We start from the raw sequence: 16,234 nt of genomic DNA, 5'->3' as shown, positions 1-16,234 counted from the left end.
CAGCATCAGATTCTATGTGTCAGTGATGTATTGGTGTGTGTGTGTGTGTGTGTATATGTGTATGTTTAACAAAATTTAAACTAATGTATTATTAAGATTCTGTGCATTTTAGTGACTACAAAATTGCCAAACCGATGTGTGTTAGGGTGATGAATAACAGCATACAAGTTAAGCTTGGGTAAGTGATGTGTAGATGTGGAAGTTGTACATTTTGTGTTGTTTATCTGTAAGAGATCCTTTGGTCTGCATTTCCTTTCTGAGATGGAAGTCGAGAATGCAGAATCCTAGTAATGGCCTATGTGGTATTTGTGTACACATAAACGCACACAGACACACACACACACACACACACAAATTATGCTGGCACACACACTGACACAGAAGCAGTGCTGGCTCCAATACTGACCCTCTCTTCTGGCCTCAGGCCTACCTCTCTACCCATGCCAACAACCCCTAAAGGCTAAAACGGCCCCCCTGAACCATACCCCTTCCCAAGCCCCCATCTCCTTTCCATATTAACCTCATCACCGAATATATCTTTGCAACCTGTCACAAGCCACAACTCCTAACCAAACGTCAACAACTTCTCTTGACATGCAGCAAATTTGCCTTGACTTGTTGGATACTTTGCTGTTTCTGGGCTCTTAAGGGGAGCAATCATCTCACCCTCCCTCTCTTCTGACCCTTCTCAGTTCCAGGGCAAATTACACCTTAGTCCACAAATAAACCTTGTTACCTAATCATCTCTGGAACTAAAGCTAGATTTGAACTTACCTGGCAAGATTGTATGTAAAGGTTTACTAAGGATTTCTGTCACACATCTGCAACTAACATGGTCATGATGCTAGGACTTGTAGACAATGTTGCCTGCCATATCCCACGGGACAGGATAGGTGTATCCTATCTATGTTTGGTGCAGCTGATTTATCCCAAAGGTTTGTGGACACACCTTTTTAAATACATTCAGCCACATTAAGTTGTACCTGTTGCTGACACAGATGTGCAGATGCACACAAACAGAGTGTCTAGTCTTTGGAAAGAAGTATTGCCAATAAAATAGGAGCAGATAAACTTCACTTTTTGGCACCATGCCTAATGCCAGGTGTGAGCAAGAGGGGTAAAAAGCCCCCCAGCATATAAGCTGTGAAAATGTGTCCTCTGGAATGACTGTGCTCAATCCAATACTTTGAGTTGGGGATAAAGTGTTGTTGTCATCACCCAACATTACTACTGTTCTTGTCGCTGCATGCAATCAAATCCTTACAGTACTGCTCCAAAATCTAATAGAAAGCCTTCGCTGGACATTAGAGACAGGTAGTCCAATAAAAGCAGGAAAAATACACATGACTTAGAAAGAAAACAATGAATGCAAGTGTCCCAATACTTTTGTCCATATAGTGTAAGTGTTTTGAGTGAACACATGTAACTCAGTGATATGGCAGAGTGATATGTGATCGACAGAGATTGGGTTAGAAATGTGTTAAATGTTTTGGTGTCATTGTTAACATGTCAGCACTGTACCGGGTTGCTGTGTATTGTCTGTTACTGACAATATCATTGCACATCATCTCACACAGTCCTCTGACTTTCTCTCCAGGATGCCAGAGAGAGTGTGTCCGTTTCAAGGTCAGAACTACCACCAGCTGAAGCGAGCATGCTTGAGGCGAGGGGCTCTGTTCCAGGACCCTTATTTTCCTGCCTCTGCTCAGTCATTGTTCTACAAGAGAGCACCACCACCTGGACTCACATGGAAGAGACCAAGGGTAAGGAAATCATTATTAGGTCTATTACATACTGACAACTTAGTGTGTATATATATATATATACAGTGAGTCCAAGAAGTATTTGATCCCTTGCTGATTTTCTTTGTTTGCCCACTAATAAAGACACTATCCTTCTGCACTTTTAATGGTAGATATATTCTAACATGGAGAGACAGAATATCAAGACAAAAATCCAGAATATAATTTTAAAGAATATATTTTAATTAATTTGTATTTCAATGAGGAAAATAAGTATTTGATCCCTCTTGCCAAACACACTCAATACTTAGTGGCAAAGCCTTTGTTTGCAAGCACAGCGGTGAGACGTTTGTTGTAGTTAACCACAAGTTTAGCACACACACCAGGGGGAATTTTGGCCCACTCTTCTTTGCAGATCCTCTCTAAATCATGAAGGTTGGTGGGCTGTCGCTTGGCAACTCTGACCTTCAGCTCCCTCCATAGATTTTCGATCGGATTGAGGTCTGGCGACTGGCTGGGCCACTCCATGACCTTAATGTGATTTTTCTTGAGCCAATCCTTTGTTGCCTTTGCTGTATGTTTAGGGTCGTTATCATGTTGGAAGACCCAACCACGGCCCATTTTCAGATCCCTGGCAGAGGGGAGGAGGTTGTCCCTCAGGATTGTGCGGTACATGGCTCCATCCATCTTCCCAGTGATGCGGTGAAGTAGCCCTGTACCCTTGGCAGAGAAACACCCCCAAAACATTATGCTTCCACCTCCATGCTTGACGGTGGGCACAGTGTTCTTGGGGTCATAGGCAGCATTTTTCTTCCTCCACACATGGCGGGTGGAGTTGAGGCCAAAAAGTTCAATTTTGGTCTCGTCTGACCACAAAACCTTCTCCCAATAACTTGGTTCATCTTTCAAATGATCATTGGCATACTTGAGGCGCGCCTCCACATGTGCTCTCTTCAGCAGGGGTACCTTTCGGGCACTGCAGGATGTGAATCCATTGTTGCGCAAAGTGTTGCCAATTGTTTCCTTGCAAACTGTGGTCCCAGCTGCCTTCAGGTCATTTGCTAACTCCTGCCGAGTGGTTGCAGGACGATTTCTGACTGTTCTCAGCATCATTGCCACCCCACGAGGCGAAATCTTCTTTGGAGCACCGGGCCGAGGTCTGTTGATTGTCATGTTATACTCTTTAAACTTTCTGATAATTGCACCAATAGTTGTTACTTTCACATCCAACACCTTACTAATCTTTTTGTAGCCCATTCCAGCTTTGTGAAGGTCAACAATTCTGACTCTGAGGTCCTGTGACAGTTCTTTGGTTTTACCCATGTTGGAGACTTGAAATCTGTGTGATCTGTCTGATTCTGTGGACAGGTGTTTTTCACACAAGTGATTAGTGAGAACAGGTGGCTTCAGGTCAGGTAACAAGTTGATTGGGAGTGTCTAACTGGTCTGTAAAAGCCAGAACTGCTAATGAATACTAAGGGATCAAATACTTATTTCACTCCATGAAATACAAATCAATTAATATATATTCCTTAGATTTATTTTCTGGATTTTCTTTTTAATATTCTGTCTCTCCATGTAAGAATACATCTACCATTAAAAGTATAGAATGATCATGTCTTTATTAGTGGGCCAACGAAGAAAATCAGCAAGGGATCAAATACTTCTTGGACTCACTGTATATATATATATATATATATATATATATATATATATATATACACACTACTTTTAGCAATGGATTATGGAGAACTGGCTAGTTTTACCCCTTCTATGGGTGTTCCTGACAATATGACACACTTTTATTTTTGAAAACAGTAGAAAGTTTGAGGAAATCATGTTTCAATATAGGTGCCAATACTGTTATCACCTACAGTATGTAATGTACTTTTGTCCTTTTTGTACAAAACTATTCTTTTGAAATTGTCAGACACAATATATCAAATACACGATCCTGATTTTTTTCTGTAATATATTTAGTTAAAAAAAATGTTCAGGGTACATTCAGAAACTGTATAGAATACATCTTAATATGTTTTTGTTTAACTATCCGTTAAAAGAGTTTAATAACACAGATAAATACAATTTTTTTCAGTGATGTTTAGGTCAGGGGCTAACGCTGTTTTGCCATAGTCCTCATAGTCGCCTGACCTAAACATCATTGATCTCAAAAAAATTCACAGAACCAAGGGCTTTTTGCAAGACAATCTGCCAAAGCCCAAAGAGGTGTTACTAAGTACTGTCCATGCAGGGTGCCCAAACTTTTTTGTTATTTAAAACAGCAAATATATTACTATATAAACATAATGCCTTTTTAAACTGTGGACTAAATACAGATGCTTTCTATTCTAAATACATGATCCCAATACTTTTATTCTATTAAAGCTTCTTTTTAAATGATTATTTTTACTGTATTAGCCAACTTCAGATACCAAACACATCTTGGCTGATTAATCGTATTTTGGCTATGGATACATACATACATACATATATACAAGTCAACATAAAATATTTTATTGCAGGTCATTTTGGAGCATTTCTATTGGTTCATTCATTGTGCAAAAATGTAACTCAAAATAGAGAATAATTTCCAGATTAAAATAAAAAAGTAAACAAATGGGAAAGAAGTGGACATAAAAGGTTTTTATGTGACAGCTTTAAAATGAAAATTAGAATGAGAAAATTTTTTATTAAATTAGTCCTCAGGATGCAATTTCTGTCGCCATCTGAATGAAAATACGCACTTTATAAGTAAAAGTGCTTCAACAGTCAGTTGCTGTTGCTCTTTCTTGGGCATTCCGTTTAGAGTTCAGAAGTTCATGATGTTCCCCTGTTTTTATGAGGATGTCCTAGCTAACTGCTAGTCTAATTGTGGCTGCACACTCAGCTTTGCTATAACAGATATGTTTAATTAAAGGCCTTTCTGGTGGCGGCAAGCCGTCAGCCCTTCGCAATTTGACTCCTTGGAGAGTGTGTGTGTCGCGTGTTTGGCTTTAGGGGTATTGCTAACGTTTGTGCGGCTTATGCTGTAAAAAATAACTGACGTTGATTAAAATAGCGTAAGTATGTGCTAAAGTGTGGCCAATTGAATATAGCAGCGGATCATGCAGCTGTGAATATTTCAGCAAGTGGTTATCACTCTAAAATAGGCAGGGTGTTTGGAATAATGAGGGAGAGGTTTGGAAGGCAACAGGGCTCTGCTTAAGGGGCTCAAAGGGTTTCTTTGTACATCGTAGAGGAGCTTTAAAAACACACTTTGATTAATAGAATGGTGACATTGCAAGTATAAGTATGTTTTGAGTCAAAATACCATACCAAAAGGTGCAGTTGGTCCAGGTGTGTAGCAATTGCTACTAGAGGGGGATCTAGAAGTCAATAATTCAATAATTTCAGGGTTCACTTACTAACAAAAGTTAGAGGGGCATAACAAAAGATTACAAAAGTTAGAGGGGCATTTCAATACCCTGAAAGATGTGAGGAGACCGTGTAAGGGGGCAACAGAGGAGGTAGGACACAGACAAGAAGAGGGGTTGAGGCAGTAATTACATTAACACAATGGATAAACAAATGGCTAAACTCCACGCACAGAGTGTTTTGAGTAAATTCCAAGTACAGTAATGCAGTACAATCACTCAAGTGTTTTCCACCCCTGGATACATGTAAGAGAACAGGCCATCTTTTTTGCCATTAAGAGGTCAAAAGGTGTCTGTTGCTGTATCTCAAACGTCATCTTACCACACACACACACACATATATATGAATATAGTTGATAAAGAATAGTGTGTGATTTGGGACACAGCTGTCCATGTTACAGGGAGAAGTGTGTACCTAACAATAAATGTACCAGTTTATGGGGTGGTGTGAGGTTAAAAGCAGGGTCGGCCTATATAGCACAAATATTTTCAGCATGTGTCCAACATGGCCAAGTGATAGGATTGTATATCACCTCCTTTGAGTAGACATCACACACACACACACACACACACACACACACACACACAAACTGTAGTATCAATGCTCAGTTCTAAGTTGCCTTTCTCAGAATCCCTGATAGCGTATTGCACAACCTGATAACAAATACTTATGCGAGTTAATTATGTGGTTTGACATTAACTTGGTGTTTCTGTGACTGTATCTGTCTGTGTGTGCATGACCTCTGTAAACTGACACTAAGCGATCCTAGGAGAGAAGATACAATGTCAAAACGTAGATCAACAAGTCCAAGCAGACAGGACTGCGCTGTTCACACACATACACACACACACACACACACACACAGATGTCCAAACGTTCACTCTTTTCTAAAATGATAGGAAAATGGAGACTGGAGACTTTGTAAATGAGCATACTTTACAATATAGAAAGTAAAATAAACTAAAATAAAAAATTAAGTCAAAAGCATGTGAACTATGAATGTTGAATTTTATGCAGTTTCATTTAAATTAGCTAAAAGTAAATGGACCACTTTAGAATAGCAGGTACATTTTAAGTACAGAAAGATGTATCCATGATGAATCTATCTATACATGCAAATGAAAACCAATTTATTAATAATGAAAGTAATTAGTGTTATTTTTCAAAGCCAATATTCTAAATTCAATAAAGATTGTTTATCTGGGAGCCTTAAAATCCCCAATTCTAAAATACACCAACAAATTCTTACTTTGCATTAATAAGTCGTTCGAGGTAAAAATGTTTTTTTTTTTGTAAATACATATTTCTGTCTTTACAAACTGTCCTGTATACACTAAATAATTAACAAAATTATGTTGTATTTATTACATATTTACAGACTACAATATGGTTTTGGTTAACCATTTCCTATTTAGTGTCCCCGCGTCTCTTCCCAGCAGAGCTGTGGCTCTTTTAGACCACACACACACTGAACACAGGGCAACAGGTCACTGCTTCGGTTTAAACTTGGATGTCTAGGTCCTTTAATAACTATTTCTGTGTGACGTTATTTACGTTGGGCTATTTGCAGCGTGTTGCTAAGGATTGTACGTAATGGTAACATTGCACATTACAGCAAACTTTACCTTGCTAATGCAAACTGCTAACCAGACTTCAACATTTTTAGGCACTGAGAATTTGGCAATCCTTTCAAAATGTTAGTGCTCAATTGAACACTACCTTGAACACTACTACCAATTAATACTACTTTATACCAAGGACACATTACTGATGCATCATTGATGCAAGGCACCAAAAACTGTTTGAGCACTAATACTAATAGTAGAGAAATCTCCAACAACTAGATGTGAGCAAGGCTGGATATTTGAGAACTAGTGAGTTGCAAGTCGGATCCATGAGGTTCTTCACATCTAAAAATCAGAGAGTGGATTATATACATTGAAGTGTAATTAGCACATAGTACAAGGACATAGCATAGTACTCAAATTTAGACACTTGGACACTCTCTCTGTTTGTATTTCAGGAGCTGTGTAAGGACCCTCGGCTCTTTGTGGATGGAATCAGCACCAGAGATCTTCATCAGGGCAGTTTGGGTAACTGCTGGATGGTGGCAGCCACTTCTTGTTTGGCCACAGAGCCCTCACTTTGGAAAAAGGTCTGTGTATGTGAGGTCAACAGTATGTGAGAAAGTCAAGTCAATATTTACAATATTGAGTATAACTCCTTCTAGCTGTTCAGCTAGCTCAGACTTACTGCTGAAGCTAGCTAACACAGCACAACAACACATCTCTTAAGAATAAGAGTATCTGAAACACAGCATATCCAGTGCCTGCATTTTCTAAACATGCAAACATTTTCTTTTTAACTAAACTAAACTCTATGTTGTGCTTACACCAACAGGTTGCAAATTTGCATATTTTAAGTGACAGTAGTACAGACCTTCACCCTAACCATAGCCTTCACCTTCAGTGAAGTATATCCACACACTTGATGCACCTCTGCTGTTTTAATAGGAGTGACCCACCAGATCCGCCCATTGTCTTCTCTGGGGCGTCTATGTTGTTAGTCTCATAAAATGTAAAGCTTAAAGCAACACTATGTAGCATTTTTACCCTAAAATAATGCTTCACTGACCTGTCATATAGAGAACAGCATCTCTGTTATTGCTACTCAGCACTCTGCTGACTGCACTATGTAACTCTGTAGAAGAGGGCAGGGCATGCATGCGAACTGTGTAATGCTGACTCATATTTGTGTAAAATCCTGTAATATTCTAAATAGTCTAAATAGTCTAAAAGTGCACATGCTTCTATCGCTTTCATTGACGGTTCTGTATCACTCAGCTCATTCAGAAATGCATGTGTAAAGCATTTTAGTAACAACCTACAGTTGCTGACTGTAGGGGGAACTCAGGAGCAAGAAACACCAGTTCTTGCATACAGCTGCTTTAATGCATCATCGCCGAGCAGTGAAATTGACTAGTCTGTCCAGGCCCTAGTGTGTCAGATGGAAAAAGAGATATTGAAAAAAGACTAGGACAGCACATCTCACATCGCATGCAGCACTAAGGCAAACAACAGATTTAACTGCACAGGACTGGTTAACAGAAGTTAAAAGAGCGGAAACTAGCATTTAATATGTCCTTTGCCATTTGTGTAATATTCTATAACACAGCATGGATCAGAATGCTTTATTTTATATCAATTATGTGCATTTTTCATCAGACTTGACACACTGCTACACCCAGCATGCATTACACAAAAGGTCATACAACCATGATGAATCCCTGTACCCCATTTTACCCAAAGTGTGAGGTGTGAAAAGTGCAGTAAAAGGTTTTAGAAGCTGTTTTAAGAACTATTAAACTGCTCTTTGTGGAGCAGAGCATGACAAACTGTTCCTTTATTGTATTGGTAACGACTGTGTCTTTTTTCACTCTCTCACCTCTGCCCTCATATCCAGGTCATCCCAGATCACATGGAGCAGGAGTGGAACCCAAAACATCCTGACCTGTATGCTGGAATTTTTCATTTCCGCTTCTGGCGGATGGGTCAGTGGACGGATGTGGTGGTGGATGACCGTTTACCCGTCAGCGAGGACGGAACTCTGCTCTTCTGCCGTTCAGCAACTCCACGCGAGTTCTGGAGTGCCCTGCTGGAGAAGGCATATGCCAAGTATGACACCTGTTACAGCAGGAACCCATCCAAACATGCATATGCACACATACACACACACACACGGTGCAACTCCCTTTTCTCTTCTGGGACTAAACTGAACCGACAGGGCAGGTGTTGGCAGGTGATATCGTGCAACAGGGGCTAGATCAGGTTGTCATCGCAAGGCTTTCTCCTGTGCACTCTAGGCCAGGCAGAATTACAAGAGATAACTTGCCTCATTCAGTTCTGAAACATGAATGCTGGTGGTCTGAGACAGAAACGTGAGCTAAACATGCATTTTTACATATCTTTTATAGGCTGAAATCCAAAAAGAAAATATATTTGCCATTTTAACTTTTAAATGATTAAACTTTCATGTTAATATATGAACTCTCTTCTCCTCCACTTCTCTCTTCTCAGGCTGAACGGCTGTTACGAGGCTTTGGAAGGAGGTAACACTGCAGAAGCTTTGATAGATTTCACTGGGGGAGTGTCTGAACCACTGAGCCTGGATCGAGAAGCATTGACTCAGCATGCTGACCAGCGGAGAGCACTGTTCCAGACGTTAGCCAGAGCACACAGCCGCAAAGCTCTCATCACCTGCTCTATACGGGTAGAAAACTCTGTTAAACTCTATGTTTAGGCATTCACAACACCCACACGTGAAAAAATGCTTAAGAACTATAAAAGCAAAATTATTGCATCTCCTCTGATCTGGGCTCTGCTTTTCACACCTACAATTTTTAATACAGTTAAATCAGACTCTGGTTCATTTTCACCCTTGGTGCAAATTGTTTGGGCAGGTACAAATACGGTTATTGCACTCTGATGATACAACTGCAGTGATGGAGGCGGTTGCATTGGGCTACATTTAGACCAATACAACCTATATACTTTCTTGCTCCCGCCCAGACAGATCTGACCAAGAAGTGGAAAGAGCGGTTGCATTGGGCTACATTTAGACCAATACAACCTATATACTTTCTTGCTCCCGCCCAGACAGATCTGACCAAGAAGTGGAAAGAACGTTCTCACATGGTTTGTTATGACACATTTTGGTGCCAAATTGCAAGCACTAGTTTCACCCAATAACTTTAATCTGTAAACTGCTAGCAGGTAAAGTTTGGATTTGCATGATTTTGTGGGAACTGTAGTGGATTCACAAGTATTGCTATTATGACAGAAGTTTTGTTGGATGTCCCCAACCCCTTCTCTCACACTTTGTGCCTCTTACTGCCATGTATAGAGAGAATACAGTTGTGGGATATGTGTGCAGAAACACATCAAACATGCTAGCACTTACATTTTACTGCTTAATCAATAAACTACAGGCTGTACCGACTACCTCAGGAGTCACTGTACAACACAATTATTTTTATAGATGTTAAACAGTTAGTTTTTTCTCCTAGTCTTGTGTTTTTGTGAGGTTTTGTTGTTTTTCCCCACTGCACCTAACCCATACTGTGTGGTCCACACTGTAGTGTGAACTGACTGTAACTTTTGTGTACCCTTACACCCCTAGTGTTTTATGATTGTAATCTGGCAGTCCTCGTCTAAGCTTTTTATGTGTGGCCTCCCAGTCAGCTGGTGGCCTCATATGTTCTGTAGCTCTATGGCAGGAATGATACTTTCCCCGACCCCCTCACCTGTCACAACACATTAACTCGCACCAGCCTACTTTCTACATTGCTGATGTTCTACCTTTTTTTTTCTTTTACCTCATTGCCCTCTGCCTTCTACTCTGCCTTGTTTACTCTGAAGTTTCTGTCTTTAGTTCTGTCTCTGACCTCATCTTGTTCATTCCATACCCATTGTCAAAGACAGTGCTTTAGTTTGTTGTGTCTGTTCCTTCTATTTATCCTGCATATCCAGCCAGCAGAAGGTGAGCATGTGGAGTCCGTGTTGGACTGTGGCTTGGTAAAAGGCCACGCTTACGGTATTACTGCAATCAGGAAGATCCGTCTAGGAGATACTCTACTGGGAATTTGCGGAACGCCTCGGATCTACATGGTGCGTATGAGGAACCCCTGGGGAACAACAGACTGGACAGGGGCCTGGAGCCAGGGGTAAAGAATCATAATCTGGGTGTAGGGGTAAACACTGAAGTGGAACATAGTTTTGAATCGATTATGTCTGTACATTGAAGTAAACCCTATGTTTTTTTTTGGTAATGCCCACAGGTCACAGCAGTGGCATCAGGTGGGCCGCAGCGAGCGAGAGAAGATGGGGCTCATTGTCAGAGATGTGGGAGAGTTTTGGTAATGAACACACGGTTATATCAATGTTAACATTTATTTTAATAGGTCCATTGTTTTGTTTCCCATATTTGAACATATGGGAAACACCTTGAGATATATAGTGAATGTTAAGTAACTATGAAGTTTGGTATAAATCAGACATGTGTTTATAGCATCACTCAGTATTTAGTTTGGCATTCAAATGGGCAAACTGATGACCTTACTGGCTTTGTAATATGATGGTTCTATCTTCTAAAAGCTTTAGCTTGGTTTTTCACACAAAACCATTCAATAGTTTACTGAAAATGGTGTGATAAGTGCAGAAAAAAGTACCAGTGAAAACTGATCCTACGGTCAAAACCAGTGGATCAGAGGTGTCTTTATCTTGAATGGATTCAGCATTCAAAGCAGTCATGTTTGGTATTCATACCATCAGTAAAGAACAAGAAGGAGTCACAGAATATTGTGATTAATGCGATTAAATATTTTAATCGATTGACACCACTACAAATAACACAAGTTTATGGAGCCATTTCGTTTGCTATCAGCAGTACAATACAGATGGTACACAAACTATCCAAACTATGGCAATTCTGCATGGTACAACATTTCTGCACACTGCTTCAAGTAAGTTGTAAAATCCTTGCCCAGGCAAATTCATGCATTTCTGAAGGTCAAAAGAGGTGCAACATACTCCCAGGTCAGTATATCTAAAAAACACTGGCAGTTCTCTGTTTTCTATAATATGTCATGGAAACATTAAGTAAGCCTGCATGATGTGTCTTGCATTTCTTGTTAGTTGTGTATTTTTCCACAGGATGGAGTTTGAAGACTTCTGCCGCTACTTCACAGACTTGGTGGTGTGTAGACTGGTGGAACGCTCTCTGCTGTGGCCATGGAGCCACTGGAAGGAGGTGCGCTGCCCAGGGGAGTGGACACATGCCCCTGTAGACTTGCCAACAACCTCTACAACTTCTCGAGCCTCAAACAGCCAGAGGACTTTCTCAGGTTCCCAATGGTCCCATCCAGGCCCTGCTCCAAGAGGAGACAGGAAAGAGGAGAGGTTGGGTGAAACACAGCTGGACAAGAGGAGAGTCCATGGAGCGAAGGAGAAGAAGGAGAGGGCTGAAGAGAAAGTTCGACCCAACAAAGGAGGAGAAAGGATGCAGAAGAAGAAGGGGGACGGGTGTAGGGTGAAGGAGAGAGAAATGGTGGAGAGGGAATGGGAGAGAGAGATGGACAAGAGGAGTAGGTGTGGAGGATGCATTAATCACAGAGAGACGTTTCTTCATAACCCTCAGGTATGACAAAGGGCTTACTGGTGTTACTTTAACACTAGTTTCTCAAGATTGAGTTTAGTAGATTCTGTTGCTCAGGATGGCCAAACTGCCTGAGAGGGCCTTTTGTCAGACATGGAAAATGACTAACCACAGACTGCATGCATGATGTGAAAACAGACAGACCTGTGTGAAACAAATGCTCAACAAACACACAAGGATCTCAAAGATCTTATTAACCAGTTTCTAAATGCTTACCAAAAAATACTGAATAGTAACTAAAGATGTTACTTCAGGAAATTCCAAAACATTTTCCAGTCTAGCAACTGGGCCTATATCTTGCAGCAAAAGGCTGATTGTTGTCAATCATAATGTTGTTATAAAAATAATTGTTGTTATCATAATGAGGCAACTGCTGCTATAATTTTGCTTCCTTTCTGAGAACTATTAAAAGTCATTGCACAGACATGCATACAGATGTGTGGATGTGCAATAGATACTAGCAATGGATGTGTGGATAGCCAGTAAGTCACAACTCATAAAATATCTTTGCCAACAATAAATGTCAGGCAGTAGACAGAGAATCTGAGACATCCTAAATACTAGACAACATTTCTTTTTAACCTACTCATAGTTTGTCTATGACTGTTTTAGACTGCAGCCCTCCTCAGTGCACAAATTAGATTCAATGTGCCCTATATACAGTGTGGTCCATAAGTATTTGGACTGTGACATTACAATATCTAAAGTTTGCACACCACCATGGTGTATTTAAAATGGAGCAATCAATATGTAACTGAATTATAGACTTTTAGCTTTATTTTTAAGAGCTATTATTAAAGTATTGCATTAACTATTTAGGAAGTACAGACATTTTCACTAAGTCCCTCCATTATCACAGGCTCAGAAAGGCTATTGGACTATTGACTGATGAGCAGTTTCATGGTCAGGTGTGGCCTGATTTCATGACAAATTAAGAAAAATTAAGGTTGGTTGGTTAAGAGATGGTTTCAAGTGCTGAATTTGCTGGACGCTCTTAATACGGGTCCAAAAGGGGTGCAAAACAAATAAAAAAGCACACCAGAAAAACATAGGAAAGTCCAGAATCAGCCTGCAAGAGAATTATGCTAAATTGATTTTCTAGCAAGACAATAACCTGAAGCATATCGCAAACACTACTCAAAAGTGGTTTAGACACTTAATGCAATAGCTTGAGCTATAAAATGTAGCATAAAAGGCTGCAATATAAACCACCTATATCAGAAATCACAAATCTCTTAAGTAAATCTTAGATTAGATCCTAATCTCCAGATTAGAAAATTCATAAGGAAGATAATTTCTGCTGACAACTGTTAGAATGCCTCCAGAAAAAATACACTGCATACTATTGAGCACGGGGCTGATTTTATCATTTGTTTATGGACACTCCCAGATCAAGCATGCCTAAAAGTTTACACAGCTTAAATAGACTTGCTAATAGCCCCTTCAGTCTCTAGGGTGGAGCTTTTATGGCATATAAAATATCATGGCTATTTTTTGCTATTTATGTTTGATGCTTGTCAATGCATCATTTGCCACAATTCTACCACACTTTATTTCTGACCCATATCCATCTCTCTGTGTATTAGTTCATGTTTGAGGTGGGAGGAGATGGGGATGAGGTCCTTATATGCCTGCAGCAAGAGGACAGGCGAATGAAAAGGAGGGAAGGTGGAGGAGACAATCTTCCAATCGGCTTTGAGGTGCTGAGGGTGAGTTTGCATGTGTCCTCAGTAAAGCTCATTAATACTCTATTTAATCACGTTCTAATCTTTCTAAAGTCAGCTCAAATGATTTACCATTTATATATTCACCATTCCCCAGTTCCCTCCATCTTCTTAATAATGAACCGAGCTGATTGTGGTAATACTAAGCTTTAGCCTCTTACTGTGTTTTTCTTGTTTCTGAGCCTTGCAATGGTTTCCTTGACTTTTAGTGGCACAACTCTGGTGCACATGGCAAACACCTGATGTTCAAAACATTATGATGCTTTGAAATGGGGGCTAGGTCAAATAAATGGTACAACTAAAATGTAGGTATAAAAACCTGTCACTATTAAAATAGAGAGCGTGTACTTTGACCACATGTGAAGTACATCTCTAAGACTGTTAAATACAGAGATAGACATTATGGAGAGCACTGTAACTCTTTGCCATGCTTATGAGCTGTTGCTTTTACAGGTGGAGGTGAATCGTATGTGTAGAGTGCAGTGTTTCAGTGAGCAGGCAGCCAGCTCGATCTACATGGACTCCCGCAGCGTGACCCTGCGTGCAACTTTGAGCCCCGGCCGCTACGCCCTCCTGCCCACCACCTTCCATCCCGGGTCTACTGGACGATTCCTCGTCCGTCTCTTCTCCCACACACACATCAAGCTCAGGTGAAATGCCAGTGGTGCTTATGCTGCTTGGTGTGTGAGTGGTAAGGCTAGTGTGTAGGTATATGTCAACAAATGGTAGCTCAGGCAACTTAATGTAGATGCAGGATTCCTTCATTCATTTGCTTCCAAAAACATTAAAGCTCCTGTCTCCTTTTCTTCAGTATCAGGGTCAGATGGCTCAAACAGCTCTCAAATTTTTAAACATTTTGAACAATGTTGACTGGGGCTTTAAAAGGGAAAGCTAGGTGAGTGTCTGCTACACCGCTGAACTCTCTTGCTCTATGTTTAGGGAGCTGAAGGAAGACTTGCCTGCTCCCTCTCTGTGGCAGTGTTGTGTACGTCAGCCGTGTGCTGTAACTACAGTCCATCTCCGCAGAGCTTCCACACTCAACCAGCCCAAACAGCTAGGTCACTAATCACCGCCATCCTGTTATATTTAAGGATCCATATCAAAGAAAAAGGAACCTTCCTCCCTTTCTTTCTGTATACCTAAGCAATAGGTCAGCCAGTCTGCATTGCTTTGCATGTAGTTAGCAATTAGTAATGCTTAGTGTATATAAGTCATGGAGCGTAAAGGGTTAAAACAGTCTGTTGCGCTTCAAAATATTTATTTTATAAATGCATAGAAAATAACGGACCATTGTGAATTCATTGTTCTTGTGAGGTCACACATTTCCATTTCTTTGTCTGCTTTTAAATAAGGCACATTACAGGGCTAAACAATGTGTTTATTTGTAAGGGGTGAATAAAGGTCGGTGTATGTTCGTGGTAAATACTAATTATAGTGTTTTATGGTTTACAAACCCACATATCACACGTTATCAACGCCTGTTAAAAAAAATTTATGCAAGAAAATGTATGCTATGGGTCCTTTAAAACCCAGAAAATCCTCATATTCTTCTCTCTCCCATCCTTACAGCTCCAAATATGTACGCTGTCATTAGATGCGAGGAGGACACTATAAGGACACATGTCTTTCAAAAAGACACTAGTCCTGAATTTAACACTAAAGCCATTTTCTACAGAAGACGGCCATGGACAAAGATTCACATAGAGGTGAGGTGTGTTATTTACCAGTTTGTAAGTTAAAATGACAACAGTATGGAAAGAATGTCAGCAATGTGAATGTGTGTGTGTGTGTGTGTGTGTGTGTGTGTGTGTGTGTGTGTGTGTGTGTGTTTGCGCATCTAGTTGTGGAAAAGAGGGTTGCTGTTCGACTCCTTCCTGGGTGGAGCTCATCTTCAAACAGGAAACAGTGAAAGAGGGCGAAGCAGAGTGATTGATCTACAAGGTGGAAAAACTCGTGGGTGCATCCATGTAGAGACGTCTACCAGTCAATGTCTGACTGACTTATGATCACAGCTGCACTGCTGAAGACTGAAAGCCTGTGTGGGACCAGACTGGTGTCACCAATACAGAGGGGTGGTGTTCTGTTTTGGCCAGCTTTCTCATTTGTCAACAGCAGTGCAGTGATGTAATTAGGATTTTAAGT

General features: G+C 40.4%; 1 protein-coding gene across 1 annotated transcript; it reads left to right on the top strand.

Moving 5' to 3' along the window:
* Positions 1–1,598: 1,598 nt before the first annotated feature.
* On the top strand, positions 1,599–16,098 carry LOC140561589 (calpain-5). Its single transcript, XM_072686813.1, has 12 exons — positions 1,599–1,763; positions 7,180–7,311; positions 8,619–8,830; positions 9,233–9,425; positions 10,685–10,878; positions 10,993–11,070; positions 11,867–12,350; positions 13,955–14,077; positions 14,546–14,742; positions 15,032–15,150; positions 15,662–15,798; positions 15,934–16,098. Exons 1-12 carry the CDS (start codon positions 1,599–1,601, stop codon positions 16,096–16,098), a joined length of 2,199 nt encoding a protein of 732 aa, XP_072542914.1.
* Positions 16,099–16,234: the final 136 nt, after the last annotated feature.

The sequence above is a fragment of the Salminus brasiliensis genome, chromosome 9, assembly GCF_030463535.1.
Source record: "Salminus brasiliensis chromosome 9, fSalBra1.hap2, whole genome shotgun sequence".
In the NCBI taxonomy this organism is placed as follows: domain Eukaryota; kingdom Metazoa; phylum Chordata; class Actinopteri; order Characiformes; family Bryconidae; genus Salminus; species Salminus brasiliensis.
This window is presented reverse-complemented; position numbering and strand designations above follow the sequence as displayed.

Bases quoted from the DNA above. Each gene is read 5' to 3' on its own strand.
- LOC140561589 (XM_072686813.1), top strand. From the start codon at position 1,599: ATGCCAGAGAGAGTGTGTCCGTTTCAAGGTCAGAACTACCACCAGCTG. The intron at 1,764-7,179 runs GTAAGGAAATCA...TTTGTATTTCAG, and splicing joins TCACATGGAAGAGACCAAGG to GAGCTGTGTAAGGACCCTCG. The intron at 7,312-8,618 runs GTCTGTGTATGT...CCTCATATCCAG, and splicing joins AGCCCTCACTTTGGAAAAAG to GTCATCCCAGATCACATGGA.